This window comes from Tamandua tetradactyla, chromosome 14 (genome assembly GCF_023851605.1).
Source record: "Tamandua tetradactyla isolate mTamTet1 chromosome 14, mTamTet1.pri, whole genome shotgun sequence".
NCBI classification, from domain to species: domain Eukaryota; kingdom Metazoa; phylum Chordata; class Mammalia; order Pilosa; family Myrmecophagidae; genus Tamandua; species Tamandua tetradactyla.
Window position 1 is genome coordinate 30,702,808 of NC_135340.1, and position 27,934 is coordinate 30,730,741.

Sequence of the window (27,934 nt, forward strand, 5' to 3'; positions counted from 1 at the left end):
CAAGGCTTTCAGCCTGTAGTGTTTTAAGGCAGTAATTAGCACTGAGGCTATATTTTTGTCCTGAGGCTTGTGACCTCCCCATTTTAGGACAATGCATTTTGAATATTTCATTTCCTAATAGCAAGACAGTCTAGGAGTCTATCCAAGAGACCTTCTCTCTCCCAACAGCCTCTAGGGCCCAGAGCAGTGAAGGCCCAAGGAACAGTTCTGGGGTGGGGTAGGGTGTTGGTGTGGGCTGAGAGGACGCTGGGTAGAAGAGTCTGGAGACCTGGGCTCTAGGGGATCCCTTTGTCAGCTCGAGCAAATCACTTGCTCCTTGGGCCTAATTTAATCTTCGTGTGGACTGGATGACTTCTGTCACTTTTCCAGTTCTCTCATTGTTTGATCCTAGTGTGGGAGTGCCGGTGGCCTCTCCGACAATCTCTGAAGAGGGCCTCACCAAAGGGACCTCCTGGCCTCCACTTCCAGGCAGGCTTGGGCATTGAGTGAGTGGCCCAGGTGAAGAAGCATGGCTACTCATTGGGCACATACATGCTGCTTGCTCCAGGTTGCCTTGGCCTACAGACATGCATAGGGCAGGCACCTACCTCTCCAAGAGCTGAGGTGAGACTTTCCTAGGATGAGAAGGAGCTGAGACAGTGCAGCTTTTGTGAATTAAAATTGAAGTCCAGGTGGAACTCTAACACTATTGGCTCCTGCAGTTGAAGAAGTTTTTATTCTTTATCCTTTCTCCAGGCTATTGTTCTCTATATGTATGTGTATGTATGAAAGAGAGACGGGGAAACTGGCAAGCGTCCACCTGGAGCTGAGTGGCACATCCGAGTTCTGGAAGCCAATGAAAATGGAGTGGAAAGGCAGGGATTGGGCCAGATAGAGCCTCCTCCCTCTCATCACAGCAGCGTAGAAGCCCAAGAACAGTTGTCCAGTCATGTCTATCTGTAGCTATCTTTGAGGTCTTACAGTTGCCATGGTAACCCAGCCTTCTGGTTCAGCAGATTAAGGGGAGGGTAGTGGTAGTGGTGGGTGCTGGGCAGATGAGAGGCGTGGAGCTGAGAGCAGCTACCTTACCAGCCACTGTCATATTTCTGAGGGGCATAATAAATGGGAGAAGCAGGCAGGTGAACATGGGGGGAGAGGCTCCCATATGTCTCTCTTCCTTTCTTCCCCCTCTATCCACCCCCTCCCCAGCTGTCTCTTCTCTTCCCATCACTGTTCTTGTTCCCTCCTCCCTCCTCCTCTAGATCATCCCTCCTCCACTCAGGAGCCTGTGATAACAGTCCTTTCCTCCAGCTCCTGTGAACTTTCTTCTTCACCATATCATCAGCCACTGGCCAGCCTCTCTATCTCTGGATCAGATCTCTGAGGGACTCCATGTCACCTTTGGCCTCTCCTTTGTCCCTTTCCACACTCACTGTTGAAGGGAGAAGCTGGGGCAGGATGTAGTCCCTCCAGCAGCTCAGCTATTCTTTCCTTAACCTGAATTTCCTCCATGTCTTGCCTGCTCTCTGGAGCTACAATCCAGATTCACTACTGCTCTTTGCACACCTTCCTTAACTGGCCAAGGTCTTTCATGACAAATGTGGGCAGAGGCGTCCATCCACAGATGCCTACACCTGGGTACACAACTAAGCCATATGCATACACCTGGGTTTTGAGATGAGTCATCGGATCTACCTTAAACAGAGCTGCATGCTAGTGATTAAATGTGTGAGTGCTGGAGTCAGGTAGGCCTTGGTTCAAGTCTCAGGTCTACCAATTCTTCTTTGGCTGGGGGTGAGTTAAAGTCAATCTTCACTTGCTTTGTCAGAACAGAGAAGATAATGGTTCCTACCTAACGGGAGTGAAAGCACTTAAAATATTTACTACAAAGCTTGACACATGCTGAAAAAGGTTTTGTTGTTGTGGATGCTGTCATGACCATGCACAGCTAGTCATACTCATGTTGAGGGGCAGGGATGTATAGCACGTGAACACACACATACTTCACACATCCAGGAAACCCAGGCTGAAGATTTTTGGGTGTCCTCTCTGTGTCCCTGATTCACTAGTCGCTCAGACCCGCTGCCCTCCTTTAGTTCCCCCAACACCCTTTCTCAGCCTGCCCCACAGCTGTGTGGGGGCCGGGGTTCAGCCCCTGGAGGCGTTCAGCTGGGCTTTTCTGGAAACAGCTGTATGAGAGCATCGGCCTGCCCCCTTGACAGCCCCTCATTACCCCCCATCTCCTGTAATTAACCCCCATGGTGCCTGGACCCCCTGGGCTAGGAGGTGAGGGTAGGGGCTCCTTAGATTCCATTAACACATAGTGGAGTGAGACTGCAGAGACAGCAGACTGACTGGGGAGTCCTGGCTCACATTTTGAAGGGTGCTCATCCTCATCTCTCACAGTGTGTGTGCAGTGGGGGTGGGGTGCTGTAGATGCCCAGTGGGCAACTGAGGCAGGACGGGTAGAAACTGAGGTGCTTAGAATGGTTTTCTTTATTAACAGCCAGAAAGAAAGTCAGGATCACTGAAGGAAGTCACTGAGGGGCCACAAGGCTGAGGGTCTCGTGGCCTGGAGAGGTGGGGGCAGGGTCCACCACTCACTTCCAGAACCCAGGGGGGCACAGCTGGTCCAAGAGGCAGAGGCACTGGTCACTCAAGTCACAAGGGTTGGGAGAGGCACCTGGGAGGCCATGATACAGTCATAGACATGCTCCCCCGCAACACACCCACACAGCTGGGCTTCACTAAGCCTCCCCTTGCACCCATTTGTCTCCCCCTCTTGGGCCCCCAGGACTCACTGAGAGGCTGAGGGAGTGTCGGTCCGGTGGGCAGCAGTCACGGGCTGGGGCTGGGGGTCGTGGCAGGCGTGCTGGGCCTGGGAGACCCAGGGCTGATGCCCTGACTAGCGTAGTACTCCACCACCTGCCGGGGCACCTCGGCCAGGACGCACTTAGCGAGCGCTGAGGGTGGGGTCTGGGGGTGGCAGCAGAACCATGGATAAGGGCCTGAGAGCAGGAGAGTCGTGAGGGGCGGGGTGGGGGGAGGGCGGGGCTTCGGGGTGGCCTGCTGGGCTCCTGCATCCTTCGCAGGAGGTCGACTCCGTGCTTGAGACTGATCAGATTTGGGGGCATGAGCTCCCCTTCGGCTGGGAGGGGGCGCCGGGCACTCACATCCTTGAAGTCCCGGAAGGGCACGAACTGGACGATGTCACGGGCGGCGGGCACCCCTCGGGGGCAGCGCAAGGGACCGTCATCGCCGTCCAGCAGCCGCATGTCGGAAAAGTCGGCGTTGCCCACGCCCACGATGATGATGGACATGGGCAGGCGGGAGGCGCGCACGATGGCGGCGCGGGTCTCGGCCATGTCGCTCACCACGCCGTCGGTGAGCACCAGCAGCACTGAGTACTTCTGAGGGCGGGGGGGGGGTGGGGTGGGGGGGTGGGGGGGTGGGGGGGAGGGGAAGGTCAGCGCTGTGTGCAAGGGCGATTGCACCTGCCCCAAGCCCAGGCCCTCACCCTGGCGCTGCGGGAGAACACCTGCCCCAGGGCCTGGTTGCCAGCGGTGGCACCTCACCGTGGCTTGGCCGGTCCTCTGCTCCCGCTGGGCAGGCCCAGCCACGCGATTGATGATGGGGGCCACGTTGGTGGGGCCATAGAGCTGGATCTGGGGTAGGCAACGCCGGTAGGAGGCAATGACCCCCGAGATCTCTGTGGGCAGAGGGAAGAGGTAAGGCTGACAGATATCAGCAGGGAGCCCTTGCTGAACCCCCTAAAGCAAGAAGGTGCTTCACTGTCTCAGGACTTCCCACCCTCCCAGCTTTTCACTGAGCAGAGGATGAGTTTGGGTGGGCGGATGGAGAGGCTTGAATGGGTGGAAGGGGCAGGAGGCGGTCCGGTCCCGTGGGGATGGGGTCTGTGCTCCTGCACCGGTATGCAGGCATGTGCAGAGAGTGTGTATGCGTTTGGGGCAGAGAGGAAGGCAGGGCTGGTGGAATGTCCTCTCTTACCTTCACATTCAGGATTTTCCGGATCAAAATTGATAGCAAAGTCGTGGGACACCTGTGAAGGTGAGGACAGCGCAGTGAGAGGATGTCTTTCCTTCCTCTCTGACTCTCCCACCATCTCTACCTTTCCCCTGGCACCCAGCCTACCTCGAAGTTGGGGGGGATTCGCGCCCCAAAGCCAAATGCTGGGAATCGCTTGTCACTGGGGAGAAGAAAAGGCTATGGGGGCCCATCGGGCACAGGCCTCCCGCCGGGCTGCCAGCCACCTCTCCTACCTGTCGTAGTCCTGGCAGATGCCCCCCACCGCGCGCAGGGCCTGCAGGTAGTGGTTGGGCTGGCGGGGGCTGAGGCAGTGCAGGGACTGGCTGCTCCTCGGGTCACCATTGGAGGCCGTGAAGTCGATGGCCACCTGGCAGGGATGGGGGGGAGAAAGGGTCATGGGCCCAGCTTTGAGAGCCAGCGGAGAGGCTGGGCCAGAGCTGGCATCTGGAGGGAGGGCTAAGATGAGCCTGGGGGAGCCCCAGGAGCCTCATTGTGAGGTTGGGTTCAGACTGGCATTGTTAAGGCTCATGAGAAGCCCAAGGATTCTGGGCTCCATCTGTTTCCCTATGGCTGAGCCACTCCCTCTTTCCTATGCTCCCATCCCCTTGGGCCTTTACCGTGAAGCTGATCTGGCAGCCACCCATGATGTAGTCCAGGAAGGTGTGCACCTTTTCCACCTGGTGGAAGGAGGGGAGGGGAGATGAGGAAAGGTCCTTCAAGGAGGGAACTGGGTAGGGCTTTTATGGGGGACATGGAGGAATAGGGGTTTTGAGGGTGAAGCTAGGGGTGAGATGGTACAGGAATTCCCTGAAGCAGAGAAGCTGGTTTTTGAGTTCAGGGCTGAATTGAGGTTGTGGTCAGGGCAGGGGCTGGGGCAAGGCTTGAGGCAGGAACTGGATTTTACCGTGCACTGGGTCAGCACCACAGTCCCCGAGCTCTTGTAATTCTTCTTCTTGTCCCGGTACTTGGGATTGATACAGTCCCACTGCATCTGGACTCCCAACCCCACCCCACAAGTTCAGAGTCACAGTTCTATCAGGTGACATCTCTTATCCCCTTCCAGCAGAGTCTTCCAAGGCAAGACACTCCCCCACCCCCACCCCGCCATGGCTCAGTCCTTAGACTCAACTTGGGTGCCTTCCACTGTCTTCCCCTACAGTGGTCTCTTCAGCATCACCCTCCCTCAGGATTCTCCCAGGGATCTGGGTGGAATTCTGGGGGCTGGAGTGGGGTCTTGGTGGCACCTCTTGCTCAGGGTTTGCTGTTCCTTCCTGCATCTCCTGGAAGGAACTGGTGAACTCGCCAATGAAGTCATGCTTCCCGCTCGAGTCGTAGTCATACACCAGGAACTGAGAAGGCAGGGAGGGAGGGGTCAGGGTCAGGGAGGTTTTGCAGTACCTCTCAGGGTGAGGGAGTAGGAGAAGGAGAGACTCAGGGAGTGGGGCCTAACAGTCTCTAGGTCCAAATTGACCTCAACCTGCCCAGAGAGGCCACCTGAACTTCCTTCTTTGGCTCAGTCTGGCAGGAAATTTGGCTTCTGATAAAAGGCACCCGTGGGAGCTTACCACTGAATAGGGCCCTGCTATTTGCCCCTTGGTGGGAGGGGCTTATCACGTGGTTTTAGGGAGGAGAGGAAGGAGAGCAAGCTGAATGCTCTAACTAGGCTGCCCTTGCTTCGGGGCGGCTTCACCTTGAGAGGCCGGCGGACATCGCAACTGCATAAGGAGTGCAGGGACAGGCGGAATGGCTCCCAGCTGGGGTTCAGGTTGTTTTTCACCACCTTGGAGAGGCACCAGGGGGCTGGTCACCTCCCATCTAGGTTTCCGTACCCTACTCTCCCTCCCTCTATTCCCATAGGCCCAGGCACCAACCTCAGTCCTCCAAACCAGCTGGTCATTCTGGTCCCCATTGGTCTTATAGATCTCCATGAAGGGGTCAGATTTGCTGAACAGATCCTGAGGATCCAGGGAAAAGGGCCCATGAGTCTGGTGAGGTCAGCAGGGAGTGTTGGGGAAGTGGCTGTTGCTGAGAAGGGCTGAGGGCTGAGACCCTGGGTCAGTCTTGAGTGGGAGGCCTTAGCCTCTTTAGGAGGCCTGGACCTGGGTGCCAACCTTATTATCCAGTTTGTGGGCTCTGAAGGTGAGTTGTACATAATCGTTGGTGCCAGATACTTCCTCGGCCACAATCTGCAAGGGGTACACAAGTGGCAGGACACTCTCCCTACCTGCCCCCTCCCCCCCATGCTTCCCTTCCTTTGGGTGGGGTTGGGCCTTGGGCATGTGTCACCGTGGATGTCCATGCAGTGGCATTGGATGCCTGGCCATGGATGAGTACGGGTGACCGCACCTACCGTGATGGTGGACTTGCCCGCAGTCTTCCCATTCTTCAGCAGTAGTGGCTTAGTGACCTTGGTTTGTGACACAATCTGGGGAAGGACGTGAAGGGACATACAGCTGTAATGCCCCCACCTGTCTTGGCCAGGTAGGAGGGGCAGTGTAATAAGTGCCTTTTGAATGCCCATAGGGGTTGGACTTGAGCTGGGGCTGGACTTAATTTCCACGGCAGCCTTTAGAGGTAGGCACTGTGACTCCTTCAGAGAGGTTAAGTATCCTGTCCAAGGCTACACAGCCAGTGAATGGTGGAGGTGGGATCTAAGCCAAGTTTGAACTAGCTCCAGAGCTCAGTCTCTCCTTTTGGGGGGGCTTCCAGTGGCAGAAGCTGCTGGGGGTGGGTGGGATGGGGTGGGGCTGGAATGCAAACCTGGCCCAAGGTGCACTCTGTAGAGCCAAGGAAGGTGTCATTGCGGGGGCTGGTGGCTCCGTCCTCAGCATCAAATACGTGGAACTGCAGGGGCTGCTTTTCCTCAAAAAAGTATTCCAGGGCCAGCACTCGGGAGAAAACAGGGCTGGAGCAGGAGCGCAGCACCTCTGTGCGTTCCACCTGCGGCAGGAGGGGCAAGGGCCCTTTGGGAACGGGGCTGCTTTTGACCTGCCTGGGATCAGCCCTATCATACCAGCTTTCCCTGGGCCCCACATCCAACAGCCACCAGCTCTTCCCTCCTTAGGCGGAACCCCAAGCTCAGGCTGTGTTGGCCCACTGGCCCATCAGCCCTCTGGGGTTATGCTAAGACCTTTGGGAGCCATCCCACTACCTCTGCAGCTAACTGAGAACCTTCCGCGACTGTGGGCTTTAGAGTCTATAAAACGGTCTGTGTTTGTAATGATGGCGCACCTGTCCCCAAGGTCACCCCGCCACCCTGTGAGGCCTTCAGTGCCCCCCGCCCAGCTCCCTCCTTCCCAGACCAGGAGGTTAGTTCAGGAAAGATACATCTAAGCCCCTTCTCACCTCCACCCACTGCTCATCAGAGTAGAGCTTGAGCAGCACGCAGGGGTGGGGTTTGGTGAGTGTGTCTCGGTCCAAGAGGCCATGGCAGGACACTCGCAGCTCCACCCGCGAGGCCCCCAGCGTCATGGCTGGGGGCTCAGGCACCCATCCCATCTCAGGGTCCGACATGGCGCTGTGGGGACAGAGCAGATGGGCCTGGACACTGGAGAGGGGACACCTGCCAGGGGAAGGGTCTGTCCTCACCTGTGGTGGAGGACTTGCGATCTGGGCTGGGATGAACGTACCCCGGGAGCCCTCCTGACCACTGCTCAGCTTCCCTGGGGTTCTGAGCTGGGGTTGGTGAAGGACCGGGGCTTCCATCTCCTGCTCAAGACTTTGGGCCTCTGTTACTCCTCATGGCCCAGGTGTGTGTGGATGGGGTTGAGAGGGCTAGGGGGGGGCTGGGAGGGGGTGGCTTCCTGGCAGTCCTGGCTCCTGGGGCCATCGATTGATCCTAGCTTTCTGCTGCCTCAGCACCTTCCGCTGATTTCCCGACTAGTGCCTGAGCCAGCGCTGCACTCAGTCTTGGCACGAGGAAGCTGAACTGGGGCAGAGGGGCGGGGTAGGGGGTGGAGAGGCCCCTGGAGGTCTGCTAAGAACTGGGCTCCAGAAGGGAGTCCATGGCGGGCAGGAGGAGACAGGTTGAAAGGCATCCTGCTAGGCTGTCCCCCACCCCCCTCACCTCCTGGTGGGCTGAGGGAAAGGTAGGGGATTGGGCTTGGATGGTTGGAGGCAGAGCCCGATCCCCAATCCCTGCCGAAAGCCCTCTAAGTTCCTGGCAGGGGCTCTCACTATGACAAGCTTCGCATCCCTCCCCACCTCCCCTGTTTTCACACTTCTTGGCAGCTCTGGCACTGTCTCTTAGCGACAGGATTTTGGGGGAGCTGCGGCCCCCCTCCATGCTGCTCGTGGGATGTACGCGCGCCACCACCCCCAGCCGTGGTACCAAGCCTCGGGCAGCAGCAGGCAGGGGCACGCCGGCCCGAGTTCATGGCCGGTCGGTCCAGCTCTGTGTCTGTCCACATCTCAGGGTGAGGCTGTGTGGTCCCGTGTCCTGCTTCCATGAGTGAGTGTGCTTCATTGTGTCTGAGCGCCCCCGCCCTGTTGTCCGACCCCAGTCGTGTGTCTGTCTCTAGAAGGGTGTGACAGTTCCTGCACCTCCCTCAGGAGCCGAGACCCTTCTCTGGCCGGGTGCCCACCTCCGGACAGTGTGTGCCTTTCTGGACATGTGAGGGAGGGGCTGGGACGGGGCGGGGCTGGGGGTCTCTGCCTTCCAGCCAGGAGTCTCACTGTGCCTGTGGGGCTCCTGAGAGGGGCAGGGGCATGTGGCGATGAGGGGATCAGGCAGGGCAAGGGGGGACCTCTTTGGGGGCCGGGGGAGATGGTGTTGTGGAGATGGGGCCGGCCCGGGCTGGGCTGCGGGGAAAGGACGGGCTCACCTGGACTCCCTGCTGGGGCTCCTCTCTCCGGCTCTCTGGCCCTGGCCCTGACTCCCTTTGCTGCTCCAGCCGCTGGCGTCGGCTCCGCTCCGGCTCTGCTGCTATTTATGGGGCCTGGATGGGAGGGGTGGGGGGGCAGCAGCACTCGCTCCCCCCCCCCCCAGGCCGGGGCGGGAGGGAGAAGGGAGAAGAGGGGAGGGGAGGGGAGGGGCAGGGCTACTGCCTGGGAGGGAGCCACAGTGCTGGGGGAGGAGGGCGGGCTGGGTGTGGCTCCGAGGCAGGACCCCCACAGACACAGTGACACACATCTTCCCTTTCACACCACACCCACACCCAGAATCCCGGAGATGCACACATTGCAGTGGTGTGTGCGCACACATCCACGGAGGGGAGTGATGGAGACACAGGCACCCGTGACTCATAGACTCACACATATCTCGACACGCACGGCGCCGGTACATAAACTCACAGTGACACCATGACAGTTACAGCCCCACCGATACACGGAGGGAAACACACCAGCTCACAACATGGTCGACGTTATACTCGCTAAGGATATTTCAGAGTCACAGATAAAGAAACACTGGACTCTACTTGTCACGTGCATGCATACACTCACTCACTCACACACCTCCCCCCAGAGTACCCAGAATATACATCTTCACGTACTCCTTAAAAAACTTATGTCATGCTGAACCTCAGAGCTTTGAGAACGAGGTCCAGTTCCCTTGCCTCCCTTTTATAGGACATTACAAGGAAATAGGCATCATCGCTTAAGGATTCTGAACACGGGAGCTGCACAGAGGGGAGATGGGCCAAAGGGCTGATCCCTAGGGCACCTTCCTGGCACCCGCAATGTATGCCCACCCCTAAATTTCAGCCCAAACAGGCACATTCTTGTGAGAGGGGCCCTGTCATGCATAGATCGTAAGGAAAGAAGACATTATTCATTGTCGAGTGAGACCAGGGGAGGTGAGCAATTGCCTAGGGAGCTGCAAACCACACATGAAGACATTTGGGCACATGGTGATCTGGGATGAATGGGCAAGAGCTTTCACCCTCCGTCCTCTCAGCCACCTGTGCGATGAGGTGGCAGTCACTTGTGGCACATCTCCTGGGAACTCGGCCCTGGGCTGGGTCTTGAGCTACAAAGGTGACTAAGAGGCAGCCTAGCCCCCAGGGGAGATAGATTTGTCTACAGAATAAATAGACACACGAATAGATGATAAACCTATACATGAAGGCAATTAAAGTTGACAGGTTAAAGTTACGGGGCCTGTTCAGGATGGGGGGGTGGGGGCACAATGACAGAGGGTTCAGAGTGGATGGGTTGGGGAAGGCGTGCAAGGACTTCACAGAGGACGAGTCTCTTGATGGGAATTTTTTTTTTTGTTGCATGGGCAGGCACCAGGAATCAAACCTGGGTCTCTGGCATGGCAGGCGAGAACTCTGCCAGTAAGCCACTGTTGCCCGCCCTGTCTTGATGGGACTATTGAACGTCAAGGTTGTAGTGGCCGGTACACCAAGGGGAAGTAATTTAATTGTTGATCTTCTCACACCGTAGGCACTTCTGCTCACCTCCAGGTCACTCTGCTGTTGAAATTTGACTAGTGATGCAGCCCCCAGGATGATACATCATTTACTTCCACAGTTAGTGAGCATGTGTGTGCACTGTGTGTGTGTACACACAGTGCACACACATGCACGCACACACAGTGTACACACACATGCACACAAACAGTGCACACACGCGCGCACACACAGTGTACACACACATGCACACACAGTGCACACGCACACACGCACATACACAGTGCACACACACACACAGTGCACACTGCTCCTCGGTGTCCTCCCCATACCCCAGGGCCTTCTGGCCCCACCATGTCCCCAAAGTGGAACACATTCCAGGCTCATGAACGTGGACACACACACACAAACACACACACACACACACACACACACACACACACACCCTTATCATTTCAGCCTCGTCGCTGGCCAGCTCAGCCCTGGCCCTGCACAGGACACCCATACTGGTCTGGGGTCTCATCAGTCCTCTTCCCGCCTGGCAGTTCTCTGGGGCTCTGTGAATGCCCCTTCCCCTCTGCCCTTTGCAGAGCCCCAGCTCTACCCCATAGGGTGTTTCTCTCTTTTTTCCAACTGTTGCCAAGTGCTAGGGACTTGTGGGAAGGGGAGCAGATGGTGGCGGGTGGGGTAGTAGATGGGGAAGGCAGCAGAGACTTGAGACAAGTAGTGATTTTGTTTTTTATTCTGTACAAGTAAGGAGAAAGCCCCCTGGGGATAGAGGGACAGAGACAGGCCCTCCCTGGGGAGGAGACAGGCCCCCAGCCTGAAGCTCTCAGCAGAGAGAGGCAAGGAGCCTCCCTCTCTCCAGGTGGCTCGCTCCCTTCCTGTCCCCCATCTCCTGCACACCCCCATGCCTCTCCTTGCCCTGGTGGGGCCTAGGGGCTGGCAGAGAGACCTGGGGATGTGAGGGTGGACAGGGGTCTGAGTCTCTGTGAGGCACATGTCGAGAGGAGGCCTGGGGAGGTGTTGCTGTCAGTCTGTTCCTGGTTCGCTGGTTCCTGCTGGGGACAAACCCGGGGAGTGCTGTTTTTGGGCAAGGAAGCCAGTTGCCCCGGGGGTGGGGGAGAGGCATGTTGGACAGACAGAGAGATGGGTAGGAAGGGGTCCCCATCCTCCTTCTTCCCCAGTGGCACCTGTGGGGTCAGGGGACCGTCTTCTATCAGGCTCCAGCTTGTCGCAGGACTGTGCTCGCCGCGTCCTCTTGGGTTTCAGGGGTGCGGTCCGGCGGCCTGGGTCTGGGGGACCTGAAATGACAGTCGAGTCAGGCCTAGCACATGAGTGGGGCTTATAGGCTGGGACACTCCTCCAGGCCATGAGTCCTGGCTGTTGTTCATGCCATGCCCTGGAATGGGAGCTGATGCGGGCAGCAAAGTCCTGGAGCCGCCCCCACACCCCACCTGGTCGCAGTGGCAGACCTTGGGCCTCAGGCTCCTCTTGGTCTTGCTGTGAGCCCAGCCTCAGCCGGGGTTTGTGCATTCCTGGGGCTGCACCCCCATCCTCGGCCTCCTCCCTGACCCCTGGCTCCTGGAGGGGCTGGCGGCTCCTAGGCACAGCCACGGGCTTGGGGGGCCGTGGCACTAAAGGGGGGTCCTGCTGCTGGTATAGGAAGGAAATGATGGGCCAGTTAGATTCTTTGCCTCAGGATGACGCTTCCCCTGCCCCCTTCCCCGGCCCTCACCTTGGCATTCCTAGCTGGAACTGCCCTCTCTTGAAATAGGGTCCCCTCCTTCTCCTCTTCCCCATCTTGGGAAGCTGGGCTGGGGCTCTGGCAACTGTGGTTGGGGGCACTCTCCTCGGCTGGGGGATGGGGAGAAAGGAGAAGCTGCAGGAAAAGGCATTCTTGCATTGCTTTTGCCCTGCTCCCTCTTCCTGTGAATCTCTGCAGGCCAGGACTTCCCACTCCAAGCCCACTCGTTCTTACACCTCTGCCCTCAGTGCCTGCTTCTGTGCCCACATGTCTTTAGCCCTCAGTCCCATCATTATCCGGATCCCATAACCTCTGGAGGGGCAGAGCCATGGCCGAGGGGCTGCTGGGTTCTTGGGCATAGCTGCCCATTCAGGGCTGCAGTGCTCGAGGCTCTGCCAAGGCTGCAGCCTGGCATTCCCAGAACTCTGCCTGCCAAGCTGATTTCGATGGGTAGATCTGCGAGGAGATCCCCATCCCAGCCTCTATGGCTTTATGCAGTGTGCGCCTGAGTGTGGGACACTGGGAGGGTGTCTGCGAGGGGTGTGCAGGAGAGAGCCCTGGAGGGTGCTGGCAGCAGGTATGTGCCATGGAGGATCTGACTCTTGTGGTCTCCAAAATGAGGGATGGACCCCCACTTTTGGTGTTTTCACTGCTTTGTATATGGGATGGGAAAATCAGCAAAGGTGCTCCGAGAGCTGGTTTAGCCTTGGAGGAGGGGCAGGAGCGTGGGCATTGCCCAGCCTCTCAAGTCCAGCCTGGGCTCTGTACCAAGTCAGAGGGAGGGGCAGGGGCAGGGTGGTGCAATGGCTCACCTCTTAGCTTTTCCCAATCCTCCTGCCCTAGCTTGGATGGATATGGTGGTGGGGGAACAGGAAAGGGGGATGTCCACATCCATGGGAGGGTTTTCTCCAAGTCAGTATTGTTGGAGGGCCATAGTCCAGGTCTGCAGTTACTTAAGTTGATGCGGAACTGACCAGCTTTTCTTTAGAGTCTACCAAAGTGAAAGGTGCTCTGAACCCAGGAGAGGAAGCAAGGCACCAGGCCTGTAATAGTACCCCAGGCCCTTTATTCCTCCAGAGTCAGGAAGCCAGAAATTAAATGACTGGCCTACTGATGGGTAGCTGATCCAGGACTAATGCCCAGGGCTTCTGAGCTCCGCACCAGTGCTCTTGCCCACATGTGCCCTTCTTTTTGGCACCTTTTGAGTGATTGGGGGTGTGTGGGTGAGTTATTTTTGGAGGACGTTGGAATATTTGAGTGTGGCTTGGCCACCTTCTTTCAGCTGAGGTGCAGAGGGGCCTTCTTTCCAGAGGGTACCGCTCTGCTGACAGTGCCTGGAGGCGCTGACTGCCTAGAGAATTCACCGGAGCCAACCACAAAGCACGGTTCCATCTGCCAACCTGGGCAAGGTGAGGGAAAGGGGCCGCTTTTGTTCTTTGGATTGGGTTGTTTAGTCTTTTTTTTTTTGGTTGTAACTTTGTCAATATCCTTAAACGTTTTCAGCGTGTTGACTTTCCACTGCCCCACCTCGATTGTAAATTCCCCAATGCAGGGGCCTTAGCTTCCTGTTTCTTTGGATACACCCTGCGCCTTCAGTGCCACTGCCTGAGAAGAGGCTTTTTGTACCTATGTGCCATGTGGCCTCTGCTCGGCGCATGGCGCTGAAGGGTGGCTTGGTACTTTGGGGTGGTGGTGGGGGCTTCCAGGCTCCAGGCCCTGTAGTGGGGGGATGGGAAAGGGGAAAGGCAGGTTAAGAGGGACTGGGTCATCAAGAGAGGGGTCAAAGGAAGGGTGTGAGGGTGACCACTTTCACCTGCGTCATCCGAAGAGCGCCGTTTCTGCCAAGCCTGGGCACTGCCTTCCAGGTCTGAGCCTGTCCCCTGAAAAGAGAGCTGAGGTTGTAACAAAAGCCCCCTCCGTAGGCACGGATCCCCACCCCTGACAAGGGGTTTCTCTCTAGCATATCATGTCATCAGTCCTTAGACACTCACATCATGTTTTCCAAAAAGTGGCCCCCAAACCACCCTACTTGCATAAGAAATGGTTTAAGGTAATTCACAAATGAACATACTGTTATCTTAATAGTAATGTGTTTAATTTAATGTGCGTTAGAAAACCATAACTTATTTTAAAAAGCCTGTGTTTTTAAAGATGATAATGCTTAGATCCAGACTAAGTTAAAAAAATGCTTTATTTAAATAAAAATAGTATCTAAATAATAATACAGGTGGCAAGTAGAAAAGGTAAAAATCATCATGGAAGTGGTAATTAAGTCACCAAAGTTTGGGAGATGCAGTTCTAGAGATTATGTATTTTTTTATGACGCCCATTTAGCATCAAGGAAGTAGCGACTCCAAGAGGTTAAGAGATTACATGGTGAGGGCATGGTCGAGGCAGAACTGAAGCAATACCTTAAGCCAAAGCACCGGCTCTCTCCAGGTGTTAGGGGATCTGCCAAGGATGGGGGAGAGGACCCGGAGGGCAGAAGATAGGGACCGTGGGACCCTCCGTTGCCTGCCCCAAGCCCCCCTCACCTCGCGTTTCCCATCAAAGCTCCAACCCTTGGCTCTTCCCAGTCCAGGAAGGGCAACGCCGTGCACCCGAGCTGGCTGCTGCGTGGGCCCGTGGGCCGGGCCCCCCTCCCCTGGCTCCGACTCCTCTGTGCCCTGGAACGAGGTCTCACGTTTCACATGCACAGTACCAGAAGGAGAGAGAGCTCCAAGGGCAGCAGAGGAGCGGCCCCTGTCCCACTGAGCCCCCAGCCTGGGGTAAGCCCTGCCCAGACCCTCTGAGTTGTCCTTGCCGCAGCCCTCATTCGATAACATCGCTCCCAGCATGCCCTGGGTGACGGGTCTTATTCCACATTCAAGGACAGAGGAGTAGGGAAAACCGAGATTCCTCAGAATCCTGGGCTCTAGGATTCTGGGCTTGGGGTGCGGTGGGGTGTGGGCTATGTGTGGGGCAGGAGAGGGGAGGATGCCAGCACTCCCCGACTTACCATCTTCCTGCGGAAGGAAGGTCCCCGGCTCCCCCCAAATCCAGGGAGGAGGCCACTCTCCTCCTCTGGGCTCCAGCGGGGAGAGGAGTTATTGCCGAGGCTGGGGGGGTCTGGGCTGGGGGGGCTCTCCTGAGTAGGGGGTGGGGGCGGGGGAGGAGGGAGGAGGAGCCCAGTGGTCGGGGAGCCTGGTCCTCTCTCCCCCTTGAAGCTCCGGGGCCGGCGAAAGTGAAATAGGCCTCGGCGCCTCTTCTTCTGGAGTGGAGGCAGCGGTGGCTCTGAGAGGCCTGGACGCACAGTCCGCAGCGTCCGGGGGTAGCTGGGCAGAGGGAGGGGGAGTTAGTGACAATTGCTGTGCATCTGCCAGATGCAGCGGCCACTCCGGGGCTGGACTGGTGCTGGCATTAGCCCCACTCTGCGTCTCATAGCGGGCCAGCTTTCCTTTCTCATTTAGTCTGTCCTGCTGCTCTGTAACTCTCTTCCACTTAGTTCTCACCAGAGGAGCATCCTCGCCTTCCAGTTGTATCCTGCCAGCAGCCCTTCATTGCAATGGACTCTCTCCTAGGCACCCCCACCTGTCTCCTCTCGGCTTCGCCATGTGCTCCAAGTGACTCTTCTGGACAGATGCTGGGCAGTGGCAGAGAACACTTCCTCCAGGCCTCTCCCTACTAGCTGTGGTCGCATCCCAGGGCCTGCGGTCAGCTGCTTCCCACCCTCATGCTGGCCCCATCATCCCACTGTGTTCACTCTCTCCTCACCCTTTCCTGCTGTCCTAGGGAGATTCAGAAGTCGTGGGGGCTAAGGACTGGGTGGAAAGGATGAGCATGGGGAAGGGATGCCCCAGAGAGATTGGCTGTGGGGCTTCTGGGAGGCACCAGGGAATATTTCCAGAGCCTAGGGGACTGTCAAAAAATGCAAATGTGTCTAGATGTCAGACCTGGAACTTTCATCCATGACCCTTCGACTGAAGAAGTCTTCCAGCCCCTCGTCCAGGCGGGTGGCCATGCCATTCTCCTGACGAGTCCCAGGTACCAGTACCTGCTGGGGGGAAAGTCCTGTTGGTGATCTCATCTGGGTCGGGAAGTCCACCTCCCGCTCCACTCAGGGCCTTCCCCCTGCGCATTTGGACTTTGTCTCTTCTTGGTGCATGGAAACTCAGACTTCAGTCTGCTTGGACATTTACTTAGCTTGGTGGCTCTTGGCTCTGTCCTTCACCAAAATGAGAACTGTCACTGTTTGGCAGACAGTGATTTCCTATCTGTGGCAAGGTTTTGCTCCCATCCAAACAGGATCCCTCCTCTGATGGCCTGAGCCCCTGCCCACTCCCCCGAGGCTGGTGCCTCTGGCACTGGTGTTCTAGAACTAGAAAGCCTGGCTCGCTCTGGCATTGCTAAGCAAAGTCAGTCCTTTTTTCAAGGCCTTTGGGGACTCACATTGGGCCGGCTGGGTCCTGGAGGAGTGGTCCTGGGGGGCCGAGGCCTCCCTTGTGTTTGATGCCTTAGTTTATAGCCATGGGTGGGCAGCTCAGACAGACCTTCCCAGGAGCCACTCGCTGTGGTCTGGCTGACCCCGAGGCCTGAGAACCAGCCAGGGGGAATCCCCAGGTGTCCCAGCTGGCCTTCCATGTCCTGAGGACTCCCACCTGTGCAGACAGCAGCATTAGAGGGGCTAGTAGAAGGGAGAGGGAGAAAGCAGAATGGAGGGGCAGAGAGGAAAGGGAAGCAGGGCCTCAGAATGTTGGGGGAACCTGGGGGACTCACTAATGAAGGCAGATACTGGCCGGATCTTGCGGCAGCGTTTCTGTTTTTTGATGGCCATGGTGTCCTGCGGAAACGAGATGAGCCGTGGGGTCAGGTTGGAAGTCCAGGAGTCTCACCTTGAGACTCCCATTCCTCATAAAGCCTTCTCTTTGGAGTCCATTCTGGCTCCTCTACTCTGGGTGGCTGAGGCATTGGGAGGAGGCAAAAGGCTGGACTGGCTTGGGTCTAGGGGATGAGAACAGGCCCAGAGGGAAGGAGGGGGGGTGTGGAGGAGCGGAAGGGGCTGGTGTGCTGGAGATTCAGCGGCAGGGCTGAGGAGAGGAACAGGGTGTGAGGGACTCACGATGTTGGTCCCAAGCTCGTCATCGGTGGTGTCCTCGTGGTCGTGGCTCCGGCCTCGGCCCCGGGAGGACAGATCCTGCCCTTGGCCTGGCCCCCCTGGTGGATCTGACAGTGTCCTTAGCTGGGTCAGGTGCCGGGCCTGGGGAAGGATAGAAGTGAACAGACTCTCAAGGAAGGTGTTCACCAACCAGAGCCTCGAGGAAGGTCTGGCTGGGGCAGATGGGGTGAGGAGAGGACAACCCCTAGCTGGGGTTCAGCAGCCTCACCAGGTTTTTATGGGAGTGGTATAGCTCCTGCAGGATCTCATCCACTATGGAGTTGGTCAAGTAGGTGACGACGGAGAGCTTCACCTCACTGTGGACAGAGGTGGGGCTGCTCAGCCACCCCTTTCCCGGAACCCTGAGCCTCAGCCCCTCACTTCCCCAGATGCGTCAGGGCAGGGGCCAGCTGGTCTGGATGTCCATGGGAGACACGGCCGCTGTGGAAAGCACCTTAGGATTCCCAACAGGCATGTTCCCATAAACGTGTGTCCAGTCCCCCCCACCCCCGACTCCCCCAGATCAGATGCGTGGGTATGACGAAGGAAGACAAAGAGGAATTGATGGAGGAGAAGGAAGCAGTGCCAGGTCAGGTCCTTGGAACCCTGCAGGGATAGAGCTAGGCAAACTGGGAAGCTGAGTAAACCCTGCTGGCTGCTACTGTCATAGTAAAAAGCAACATTTCTTGAGTCTGGCTGTTTCAGGGGCAAGAGTCACAATTCTCCTTTGCTTTGGTGAGTGGTGGCAACCAAACCCAGAATGAAAGAACTCCAGGGAGCAATGAAAACGGGGCAGGGGGTGGGGGGACAAAGGCCACACACCCCTCCTCACATCATTTTTCTTTGTCCATGCCTCCAAGGAGGCTGTGCGTTCGCTTCTATGAGAGGATTCCTGGTGAAATTTGTGTGTACATCCGTGTGCGCATAAACTCAGCACTTAGGTTTCTAGGGCAAAGACCAGCCAGACCCTAAATAGCAAGGTTGCATTTAGTGAAAGATTTATCTCTCCTAATGGAGATAGTGCTGCTCATTATTCATGGCTGATAGCTCGAGGGCCCCAATCCGTAAGTGCTTTGGGCTGAATCCAGCCCTGCCCCCACCCTGCCCTCCGCCTCTCACTCCAGCTTGTTCTGGATGTCCTGCCCGGCCTGCTCCAGCAGCGTCCCCCGGATGAAGTTTCGGGGCACAGTGACGTGCTCTGCCACGTTGCTCAGCATCTTGTTGTGCCCTTCAGCCACACGCATGGCCACAGGGCATAACTCCTGCGTGAGGCTGACCATGGACTCTAGGATCACCTAGAATGGGGGGATGGGGGGAGAGCCCCCAGGGGACAGGGTCAGAGCTGGCACCCCAGTGGAAGAACCTGTAGCCTACCTAGTCCAGCTCCCACATGGAGAGACTGAGGGAACTGCTGAGGTCAGTCAGGGAGACTGTTAGTGGCACAGCCTTGGATACTGAGGCTTCCCCACTTCCTGGTCAGTGCTCCTTCTACCCAACCTTATAGATAAGGGGGGAGCCAGTTCAAGGGTTGGAATTCAGAGGGGAGAGGTCAGGGTTCAGGGGCCAGCATCAAAAGCTAGCAGAAAAAAAAACCAAACCCAAGTCTGATTTTGCTGCAATGCTTTGGCACCATGGAAGTGTGGGTGGTCTCAACCCTGTGTATTTCCTTCCTACCCTTTAACAATCTCCCTGCTCTGACCTGAGCCCTCAGCCAAGGATCTTGGTCTCCTTTGGGCTTCCCACCCTGGCCTCTTCCCTCCTCCAGGACTTGCCTGTAGCTCCTTGTCCACAGCCTTGGACACCTCACTGGCTACTGACTCCAGCCTCTGTCGCACAGGCCCGTCATTGGCCAACACGTGGCCCAGCTCATAGAGGCTGGGAAACAGCTGGGGAAGAAAGGGGTTACAATCAGAAAGCCTGAATCGGGCACCAGTGGGTTCCTAGGGAGCCCTGGGCTAGGAGGGCAGGTGGTTAGGGCAGGGCCTGGACACTCTTAGGTTAGCATGGCTGGCCTTCTTGGGTTCTCCAGGGCAGGATGGGGCTGCAGAGATGCTGGGAGACTGTGGAGGGCTCACCGCCCGAGAGTTCTTGGCATCCTTGATGAGGTCCCGAGCGTAGAGCAGCTCATCCTGCACAGGCTCCAGGGGGCACAGCCTCAGGGCTCGCACCTCTTCTTGCACACGTCCACACAGCCGCTGCAGCATCTGGACCATAGTGGTAGGAGTGTCAGGGGGACTCAGGGGCCATTTCTGGCTCCATATGTCCATTCCACTGCAGTGGAACTGGTGCTACTGGTGCTGGCAGTGGTGGTGGTGATATCTGCTGATGGCCTGTTTTCTCATTTCTTCTTGGGGCGTGAACTTGAATGCCCAGTTGAGCTCCCATGGTCCTGTGCACCCCTTGTCTGGGGGTTGCCTGCTGTTTGCCCACATGTTCTTGTATGTTTGGGGCCCTTCTTCCAATGTCCTGTCTTTCTGCTCTATTACATGCACAGTGATAGGCGTCACGTGATGCCTCTTTCACCCTTCTTCCCATGTGCTCTGTCTCACAGCACCTGTGCTCTGCATGCCCCGTGCCCCCTGTGTCCCAGAGGGAAATGTTTACTTGCTCGGCGCTGCTGGTCACCAGGCCCTGCTGCAGTCTGAAGGCCTGCTCCTGGGGACACGTCTGGGAATGGTTGTTCCTCACCAGGCACCACTGGATCTAGAGATGATGGAGGTGGGTGGGGTCAGTGCCCAGGGATTGCACCCCCTGCCCCTCACAATGTTCCCTGCCTAGGCTGCCACCTTCTGCCAGACGTCCTCGGTGCGCTCGGGGGCGCTGCGGTAGGCCTGGGAGATGTCACTCACAGGAAAGGACATGAAGCGTAGCGTGTGGTTGCTGTGGGACACAGTAGTGCGGCTGCATGGGTGACAGGTAAGGAGGGCAGGCCCCTTTCCCCAGAACCCACCCCTTGCTGACCTTTTCCTCTCTCCCTTTCCAACCCTATCTGGGCCCTGGCCTTCTGTCTTCTGCCCCAGTCTCTCTTCCATGGCCCTTCCTAATCATTCTGTGCAGATAGGCCAAGAGGGCTGGCCTGCGGCTGGGGCAGTGCAGGTCTGGCCCAGGAAGCTGGGGATTAGATTTGGACAGAGCCTTGGTCCACTTACCTCTCCAGAGCCCTTGCGATGTCCAGGAAACCCAGGGCAGAGGTATTGTTCCGATCCCATAGGATAGTTCTGGGAGGAGGGTGAGCATGGGCTTGTCATCCTTCCCTCTGAGTCCCTGTTAGGGGCCAGGGACACACCCCTCCCTGGAGCCCTCCTTCCTTTCCCAGGAAATGAGGCCAACTCCGAGATGGTTCTGGGAGTCTCCTGGATGCTGGGATCGGAGCAGTGAGTGTTGGCGAGCAGGGATGGTGTGTGTCTGTGGGGGGGGCATGGACTGGGGCTCCAGGTCAGAGGGTCCAGGTGAGGGCCCCACCTGAGGGACGAATTGATCTGCAGGGCCTTAGAGAGCATCTTGGCTCCGATGTCCTCCATGCCATTGCCGCTCAGATCCACCTTAGCCAGGCAGGTGTTGCTGCCCAGGGCGTTGATGAGGATGCTGGTCCGGAGCTTCAGTCGGGAGTCCGCCACCGACAGGGACTGCAGGGACTGCGAGGGCAAGTGGGGAGGTCGGGCTCAGAGCCGGCAGCCCCTGCAAGGCGGGTCCCCTCCCCGGCCCAGTCACTCACGCAGTCCTCCTCCTGGATCAGCTGCACCAGCTTGTGCAGGACCTCCTCCAGCACCCTGCGGGGAGTGGGGACTTGGGTTGGGGGGAGGGGGGCGGGCACTGGGCCCCACTATGGGGGGGGCAGAGGTAATACAGTGAGCCCAGAGCATGGGTGGATGACGGGGTGCGGGCCTGGAGGTGTGGGCAGGGGGCCTCACTTGGCCTTGACATTGAAGTTCTTGCCCAGGAACAGGTGCTTGAGGGACTTGTTCTTGCCCAGGGCGGGCACCAGCGTCAGGAGGTCCGAGTCGAACCCTGTCATTAGGTGGGGACAGTGCTGGCCTTGAAACCTGAGGCTCACTGGAGTCTCCTCAAGGCCCCCCTTCCTCGCGCGCCAGGCTCTTACCCCCACCCGACTCCCAGGGCACAGAGGCAGTCCCACTCACCATTGTCCGACAGATCCAGGCTACCCACGCAGGTGACAGCCCCTAGCTGCTCCTGCAGAGCCTGGGCTCCAGCAGACCGGAGCTGGGGGAGGGAGAAGAGAGAGCGGGGAGAGGTAGGGTGGGGGTGGGGAAGGGAGGGCAACTTTCATGCTTGGAGGCCAGGATGGTCACCCTGGGACTTTGGCTCACCCCACCAGGTTGTCTCTGGGGTGTAAAATCAGGGAGGCCCCTTCTCTACAACAGAGCCTCTCCTAGGGCTCTTTCTCCCTCCCTCCAGCCAGAAACATCTCCAGGCGGTTACTCCCAAAATAGCTTGCTCCTGCCCTCTGGTGGGAGAGGCTGGGATCTGTCACCCCAGGCTGGAAGGGAGGTGCTGGGGGCTGAAGAAGAACGAATGGGCTCTGGAAAGGGGGGGACATGGACCACAGGCCGAGAGGAGAAAATGGGGGCCTGGCCGGGTCGGGAGGTCACGGAGGGCTCGCGCAGAGGTGAGAAGGAGCTGGGTTTGACTTAGGTTAGAGAAATGAGCACGGGGGCACTGGGTGGGCAGGCAGAGGGGCTGGAGGCAGAGGGCTCACCTCACAGCTGCTAAGGTCCAGGTGCAGGTCACTGAGGTGACTGTTGAGGGAGAGGCCGTGGAGCAGCGCCCTGCAGAAGCAAGGTCAGCAGGCCCACCTTTACCCCTCATTCCCACCCGCCGTGCTTCCCCTGGACGCCCCCAGCAACCCGGCACCCACCCAACCTGAGGGACTCCAGGGGCAGCCGCGTGGCCGACAGGTTGACGTGGCTCAGTGTGTAGGCGCTGCTGAAAAACTGCTTGAAGGCCGGCGGGGCCTCCCGGCCCTTCCTGCGGAGACCCCCGGGGTCAGCAAGTGGGAAGGATGCCCATGACTTGCCCCATCCCACCCTGCCCCCTGCCTGCTCCCACCTGTGGGGGCAACTGTTGCGGGCCAGGTTGAGGTAGGTAAGGTGGGAGCAGCAGCCGTGGAGCAGGGCACCCAGGAGCTGTAGGGAGGACAGGGGTGGTCTGAGGGGCTGGGAGGGCTGCCAAGGGTGGGGTGGGTGGGGACGGCCTTGTCCCTCCCGTCGAGGTCCCAGCTCTGAAGTCAGTCCGTGTGAGTCCCGCTGTGGATGCCGGCTTAGCCTCTTAGAGCCTTGGTTCACCCCTCTGAGGATGGCCGGTCCACTCCCTGGTTGGCCTCCAGAGGGGTGGGGAGGACCTTTGTTCAAGTTAGGGAATACGTCCTTTCCTCCTGGGGATGCACCCCTACTCTAGGGCACACAGCTTGGGGAATGGAGGGAGGGCTGGCTTTCAGGCACAGCCAGCACACCCTCGGGCAGGCGGGCAGGCGGACGGTGGCCTGGATAAAGCACTGCACAGTGGGAGCTCTGGGCCTGGCCTTAGAATCCAGCTAAACCTGAAGGCGGCTCACCAGCTCTACCCTGCCTCCTCTCCTGTTAGCTCAGCAGGCTCCTCCTGCCCCCACCTCAGGACTCAGGAAGAGAGGGGAGGCAGAGACACGACTCGCTCGGGCCTCCCCAAGGCACCTCAGACTGGCTCCCCAGCTCCAGCCCTCACCAAGTCGATGGCACAGTCCGTTCCTGACAGGTCCAGGTGCACCAGGCCATTGGGCTGGGCCAGGAAGCTGTAGAGGGCCTGGGGAAGGAAGGAGGGAGGGGCTGCAGGGAAGGGGTGATGAGGTCCCTTCATCCCCAGGGGCACCAGGCAGAGGGCTCCCAGGTCCCGCGGCCCGAGCTTCTGCAGGGGCTGGAGGCTGTGCTCTGTGGACTCACACTGGCCTCCTCCGTGGCGAGCAGCCCGGGGTTCTTGCTCAGGTCCAGGTATCGAAGGGAGCTGGCGAAGGCCGGGTTGGCCCCGAAGGTCTGGCCCAGTGCCTGGAGCCCTGAGTACAGCGGGCACTGGGCTGGGTTGGCCCCCATCCCCACTTCTTCCCTTCACTATACAACCCTTCCTGAGCTTTGAAATGTGGCCCCTTTTCCCTCCCTAGTCCCTGGGGTGATTTGTGAAAGTGTGGGTATGTCTTGGGGGCTTGACACCCCAGGCAGCCCTGGAGGAGGGTCAGGGGCCAGAGGGCGGGTCCTCGTGTGAGTACCTCGAGGGGAAATGGCAGTCTTGGCCAGGCACAGTTTGGTAAGGCCGGTGGGGAAGCAGAGGAGCTGCTGGCTCAGACTGAGGAAACCTGGGGAGCAGAGAGAGAACGGGTTCAGTGAGAGGGCTGGGTGGGGGGTGCAGGTGGTGCAGAGTCAGATTCGGGGCTCAAATGGGGTACAGGCCTAGGGTCAAGGATGGAGGTGTTGGGGTGGGGGCTGGAGTCAGGCTGGAGAGCCCCTGTTTAGACTTGGGTTAGGCTCTGGGCTAGGACTGGGGTCTGCATTGAGGTGGGGGTAGGATTCAGGGCTGGGGCTCACCCTTGTCCTCGATGGGGTTGTGGGACAAAGTGAGGGCATGCAGCACGCAGCTCCCGTTCTCCCCAAATACCCCGGCCAGCTTCTGGACAAAGTCCCTTCAGGGAAGGGGAGGAAGGATTTGTCCTGAGCTGGGCTCCAGGTCCCAGCCTCTGGGCTTCCCCTCCTCCTCAACCTGCCTGGCTGGCTGGGGCTGCTAGGCACAGAGGCACCCCCTCTAGGAAGATGGCAGCTAGGGGCCTGCCAGGGAGTTTTCACCACTCTAGACTACTTCAGGACATTCCAAGCCTTGGGAAGCTGTGCTGCGACAAAGCACAGCAGCCAGCCCTGCTTGGCAGTTGATGGAAGAAGGGGATGGTTCATGGGGCATGAAACATACTGGGAAAAGGTCATGGAGCTGGGGGTCAAGACGCTTAAGGTCTTGGTCCCAGCTTGACCACTGACGTGCTGCATGCCGTCCTTGGGCCCCAGTCTCCTCTTCTGTAAAGTGAGGAACTGGATGAGATAGTCCAGAGGCCCATTTCCTGCTCTGATGCTCTGGGACCCTGAGACCACACCGAGGAGGCACCACTTCCCGCAGAGGAGGCCGGCCTCACGTCTTAAGCCCCGTGTTGTCCAGCACCAGCTCTTCCAGGCTCCCCGACTTGCTTAGGGTATGTAGCACCTGTTCTAGCACTTCGGAGCCCTGAGGACAGAGGGGGTCCTGTAATCAGGAGGCTGGAAGGGCACCAGCTCCCCACAGAGCCCTCCTGCTGTCCCAGCCCCTCCTTGTCCCTACCAGCCGCAGGTCCTTGCAGAAGAGTTTGGTGAACCACTGGTTGTAGGCCAGAGCTGCCACCATTAGAGCCAAGTCCCTGTGGGGAGAGGGAAGGGGGCAGGAAAATGGTGAGCGGATGGCTGAGGCAAAAAAGAAGAGACCAAGGATGGAGTGGTTAGGCCTGGATGGGTAAATGGTGGTGGAGGGTGGGACTGGAGAGGCAGAGTTGGGGCTGGGGGTGGGACCAGGATGGAGATCCTGGGAAGGGCCACGGGTAGGACTGAGGCTGGAATGTGGGAGTCAGGTCTTTGTCTCATTAGCTTACCGGCTCTCCAAGTGGCTGAAATCCAAAAGATTGAACTCCCGGTTATCCTCAGCATGGTAGATGGTGTCCACATCCTTGGAGAGGTGGAGCCAGCTCACACCTGCTCCCCTCGCCCTCCTGTGCCCCTTCCCTCCGGGCCCCACCTGCCCACCTGCTGGGCCTCTGCCCAACGCACCCATTGCACCTCCTCACGGCAGTGCAGCCCATTGTAGTCACACAAGGCAGCGTAGGTCTCGGAGAAGCCACCTGCGGGGCAGATGGGCTGGCTTCACGGAGGGAAGGAGGTGGGGAATAGGCTTGGGCTTCAAGGAAAGGTCAAGGTCATTCTTGGTGCCAGTACTCTGTGTTTCTGCCACCCCATGAACTTCCTGAAGTCCTGGAGCTCGTGGAGTCCTCAGGACAGGCACAGCCCCATGTGCTAAGGCCCCTGCAACCAGGGCAGTACGGCTTAGGGCCCACTTTCCTCCAGTCTGCCCCTGCTCACCACAGACACTGTGAATGGTAGATGTGGAAGTCTCAGAGTTGGGGGACGTGTCTCGGGGGCCCTCTGGGGTGTCTGCATTTCCACGTCGGATTGGACACCTGGAAGACGAAACAAGCCCATCCCAGAGAGGGGTGGGGAAAAACTCTGTCAGTTCTCCCCCTGGTATAACTTCTATTCGCCCAGGAAAAAGCAGGAGCGGGGTGAGGACACGAGAAGGAGGGAAGGGGAAGGAGATGTCTCCCGGCTGTCTAACCCCTTGAAAGACTCCTCCTTTGCCACTCACCCCGGGCCAGGGCAGACCTTGGAGAGGGCGGAGCTCACATGTCGGGTCACCTGGTCCACGCTGTCTGCCGAGGGCAGCCGCATGCTCACCGTGCCACGCTCCGTCTCCACCAGGATCTGGGGGCAGAGGGGGCAGCACAGCCTCAGATAACAACTCTCTCCTCCGGCTGCCCAGGAGGGGTGCCCAAGCTTGGGTGCTCACCTGGTTCTGGCTGAGCGTATTGAAGGCACGAATCTCCAGGACATTGAAGGAACTTTCCACCTGAGAGGGCACGAGCATGACTCAGTCCACGGTAAGGGCCTGGTTGGCCACACTATGGGGGGAATAGGCCTGATGTCTCTGCACTCCCCAGGCCAGCTCACCTTGGCTGGAATTTTAAGGGGGAAGAGGTGGAGACGCCAGGATGTCAGGGCCTGTAGAGAGAGGATAAGAATGTCCACAGCTCGTGGCAGCTGCCTGGGTCCTGTCTCCTCAGCCTTCCCTCCATCTCTGTCTCCCTTGTCTCCCTCCCCCTCCCTGGGCTCCGTGACCTCACCAGCTCTCTGCCCTCACCCCCCCCCCCCCCAACTCCCTGCCCTCACCAGCACCCGGTCCTCAAATTTCTTGGGCTTGGTCTCCAGCTTTATGCGGTGCTGTTGGAGCACTGCCCCTTGGCTCAGGCACCTCCGGACGCTGTCTGCAGGTGGAGGGGGCCTGCTCAGAGCTCCTCTCACTCTGGCCACCTCCACCCCCACCTTCCTAGGGCTCTCCAGGTAGAGGAAGTGGCAGCACCGGATGGGAGGAGAGACAGAAACAGAGACAAAGAAGGGCAGAGGCAGAGACCCATCCTTTTTGGGAGGCTTTTCTTTTAAGGAGGGGTCAGGATGTGGAGAAAACTCTAGCTCCCCTGAGTCGGGGACTGTCGCCGACAGTGGGAAGGTGTGTCTTACACTTCTGAAGGTATGAAGGATGATGCCAATGCCAACCCATGAACTGCAACAGCTGACGACACACAGTAAGCCAGTGTGTGTGTGTGGGGGGCATGGTAGGGGTCCCTTTGACCCTATTCTAGGTGGCTTGGGTGTGAGTTCCTGCTTTTTACTATGAGTGTGTGCATGCCATCTGAATCTGTGTGTGGTATTGGCGGGGATTGATAAGTGTGAATGAGTATGCTGTGCTTGCAGTTGTGAAAGGGGCACAGAGCCAGGCAATTCTGGTGTGTATGTGTCAGAGTGGGGGGGTGGGGGTGGAGTTAGTGTTTAAATGAGCCCCATACTCATCTGCTGGCAGAACCATCCAAATATCCTACAGTGTGTGTCTGTGTGTGTATGGTGGGGTGATGTTTCTGTAAGGATGTGTATACACACATCTCATGATTGTGCTTGTGCGTGTGTGGAGATGTGGGAAATCGCCACGGTGCAGATGCCTCTGAGTATCCTTGAACGTCCTGGTGTCTGCGTGGGCTAGCCTGTGCGTCCTCCTCTGGGGGTCAGGGTTCTGGCAGTCGGGGAGGTCGGGCCTTGGTTTGGAATGAGTCTGAGACCCACGCAAACACGGGAGGCCTTGAAGTGAGGGTAGGAGCTAGCGAGGTAGGAGACAGGCTGGGACGGGGACTCTGGGAGGTGGGTCGCAGAGACCCTGCTCTTGGTTTTAGCTCCAATCCCGGGCCTCTTCCCTGACTCCTTTCTTTGCTCCACTGGCCCGGGCGCTGCCCGACTTCTAGGGGTCTAGGGGGCTCTCCAGGGCCAGTTCCGGGGCGGGGCCGCGAAGAGGGAGGGTGTAGAGCCAAGCAGCGGTCAGGACCAGGGGCAGCTCCTACCGCCCGGCGGGGGCGGGCCTGGCCCCTCCCGGCGGGTAAAGCCGGGGCTCTCCGGAGGTGAGGCTGGATGCCTCGTCAAGGGGTGGGCAAGGAGCACCGAGAGCCAACCCCCGGGAGCGCAAGGGGGCTTCAACTGTCACCGAAGAACCGCACAGGCGGCTTCGGGACGGAAGGTCCTCACAGGGTGAGGCGGGAGGGGCCAGAGAAGGATGCTCCGGGAACAGCGATGCCCGAAGCTGGAACGTAGGAGCAGAGAGCTGCCCTGAAGCCGGCTGCATGAGGAGGCGGGAGGCACGGGGACTGGGGTGTACCGCGGGGAAGAATGCACTGGCTCTGGAGTGCTCCTGGACGGGGCGTCCGGGAGACCATGGCAGCCTCGTACCTTGCAGCTCGCGGGTGAGCTCCGCGCTGGGCTTGGCCATGGCGGCCGCTGCTGCTGCTGCTGTTGCTGCAGAGAAGCC

The 27,934-nt window shown here is 58.5% G+C and overlaps 2 protein-coding genes across 2 annotated transcripts; both read right to left on the reverse strand.

Moving 5' to 3' along the window:
- Positions 1-2,817: 2,817 nt before the first annotated feature.
- On the reverse strand, positions 2,818-8,907 carry CPNE6 (copine 6). Its single transcript, XM_077126518.1, has 16 exons — positions 8,850-8,907; positions 7,372-7,543; positions 6,787-6,966; positions 6,377-6,451; positions 6,138-6,212; positions 5,898-5,981; positions 5,717-5,806; positions 5,271-5,375; positions 4,931-5,017; positions 4,644-4,703; positions 4,260-4,393; positions 4,132-4,186; positions 3,988-4,039; positions 3,555-3,688; positions 3,153-3,389; positions 2,818-2,955 (listed from the first exon to the last, which is right to left on the reverse strand). The coding sequence occupies exons 2-16, from the start codon at positions 7,537-7,539 to the stop codon at positions 2,818-2,820; spliced, it is 1,674 nt and encodes a 557-aa protein (XP_076982633.1). The 5' UTR covers positions 7,540-7,543; positions 8,850-8,907.
- A 2,204-nt stretch (positions 8,908-11,111) lies between these two features.
- On the reverse strand, positions 11,112-26,907 carry CARMIL3 (capping protein regulator and myosin 1 linker 3; the record flags this gene model as incomplete). The annotated part of the gene is made up of 39 exons (XM_077126678.1): positions 11,112-11,440; positions 11,573-11,683; positions 11,855-12,035; positions 12,118-12,236; positions 13,753-13,842; positions 13,940-14,006; positions 14,661-14,792; positions 15,125-15,440; positions 16,059-16,159; positions 16,555-16,763; positions 16,882-16,945; positions 17,225-17,362; positions 17,490-17,577; positions 18,380-18,555; positions 19,033-19,146; positions 19,336-19,464; positions 19,865-19,963; positions 20,047-20,140; positions 20,410-20,478; positions 20,723-20,895; positions 20,976-21,030; positions 21,172-21,268; positions 21,400-21,481; positions 21,978-22,047; positions 22,142-22,246; positions 22,328-22,404; positions 22,979-23,056; positions 23,194-23,303; positions 23,514-23,600; positions 23,830-23,924; positions 24,423-24,511; positions 24,605-24,680; positions 24,909-24,982; positions 25,084-25,154; positions 25,393-25,490; positions 25,676-25,791; positions 25,877-25,936; positions 26,038-26,088; positions 26,257-26,907. Coding segments are annotated over 39 exons (4,641 nt in total), but the record flags the coding sequence as incomplete, so codon positions are not given.
- Positions 26,908-27,934: the final 1,027 nt, after the last annotated feature.

Coding starts and splice junctions, on each gene's coding strand:
- CPNE6 (XM_077126518.1), bottom strand. CDS start 7,539: ATGTCGGACCCTGAGATGGGATGGGTGCCTGAGCCCCCAGCCATGACG. Junction 3,689..3,987: donor GGAAAATCCTGAATGTGAAG/GTAAGAGAGGAC, acceptor CTCTGCCCACAG/AGATCTCGGGGGTCATTGCC. Junction 2,956..3,152: donor CCTTCCGGGACTTCAAGGAT/GTGAGTGCCCGG, acceptor TGCCACCCCCAG/ACCCCACCCTCAGCGCTCGC.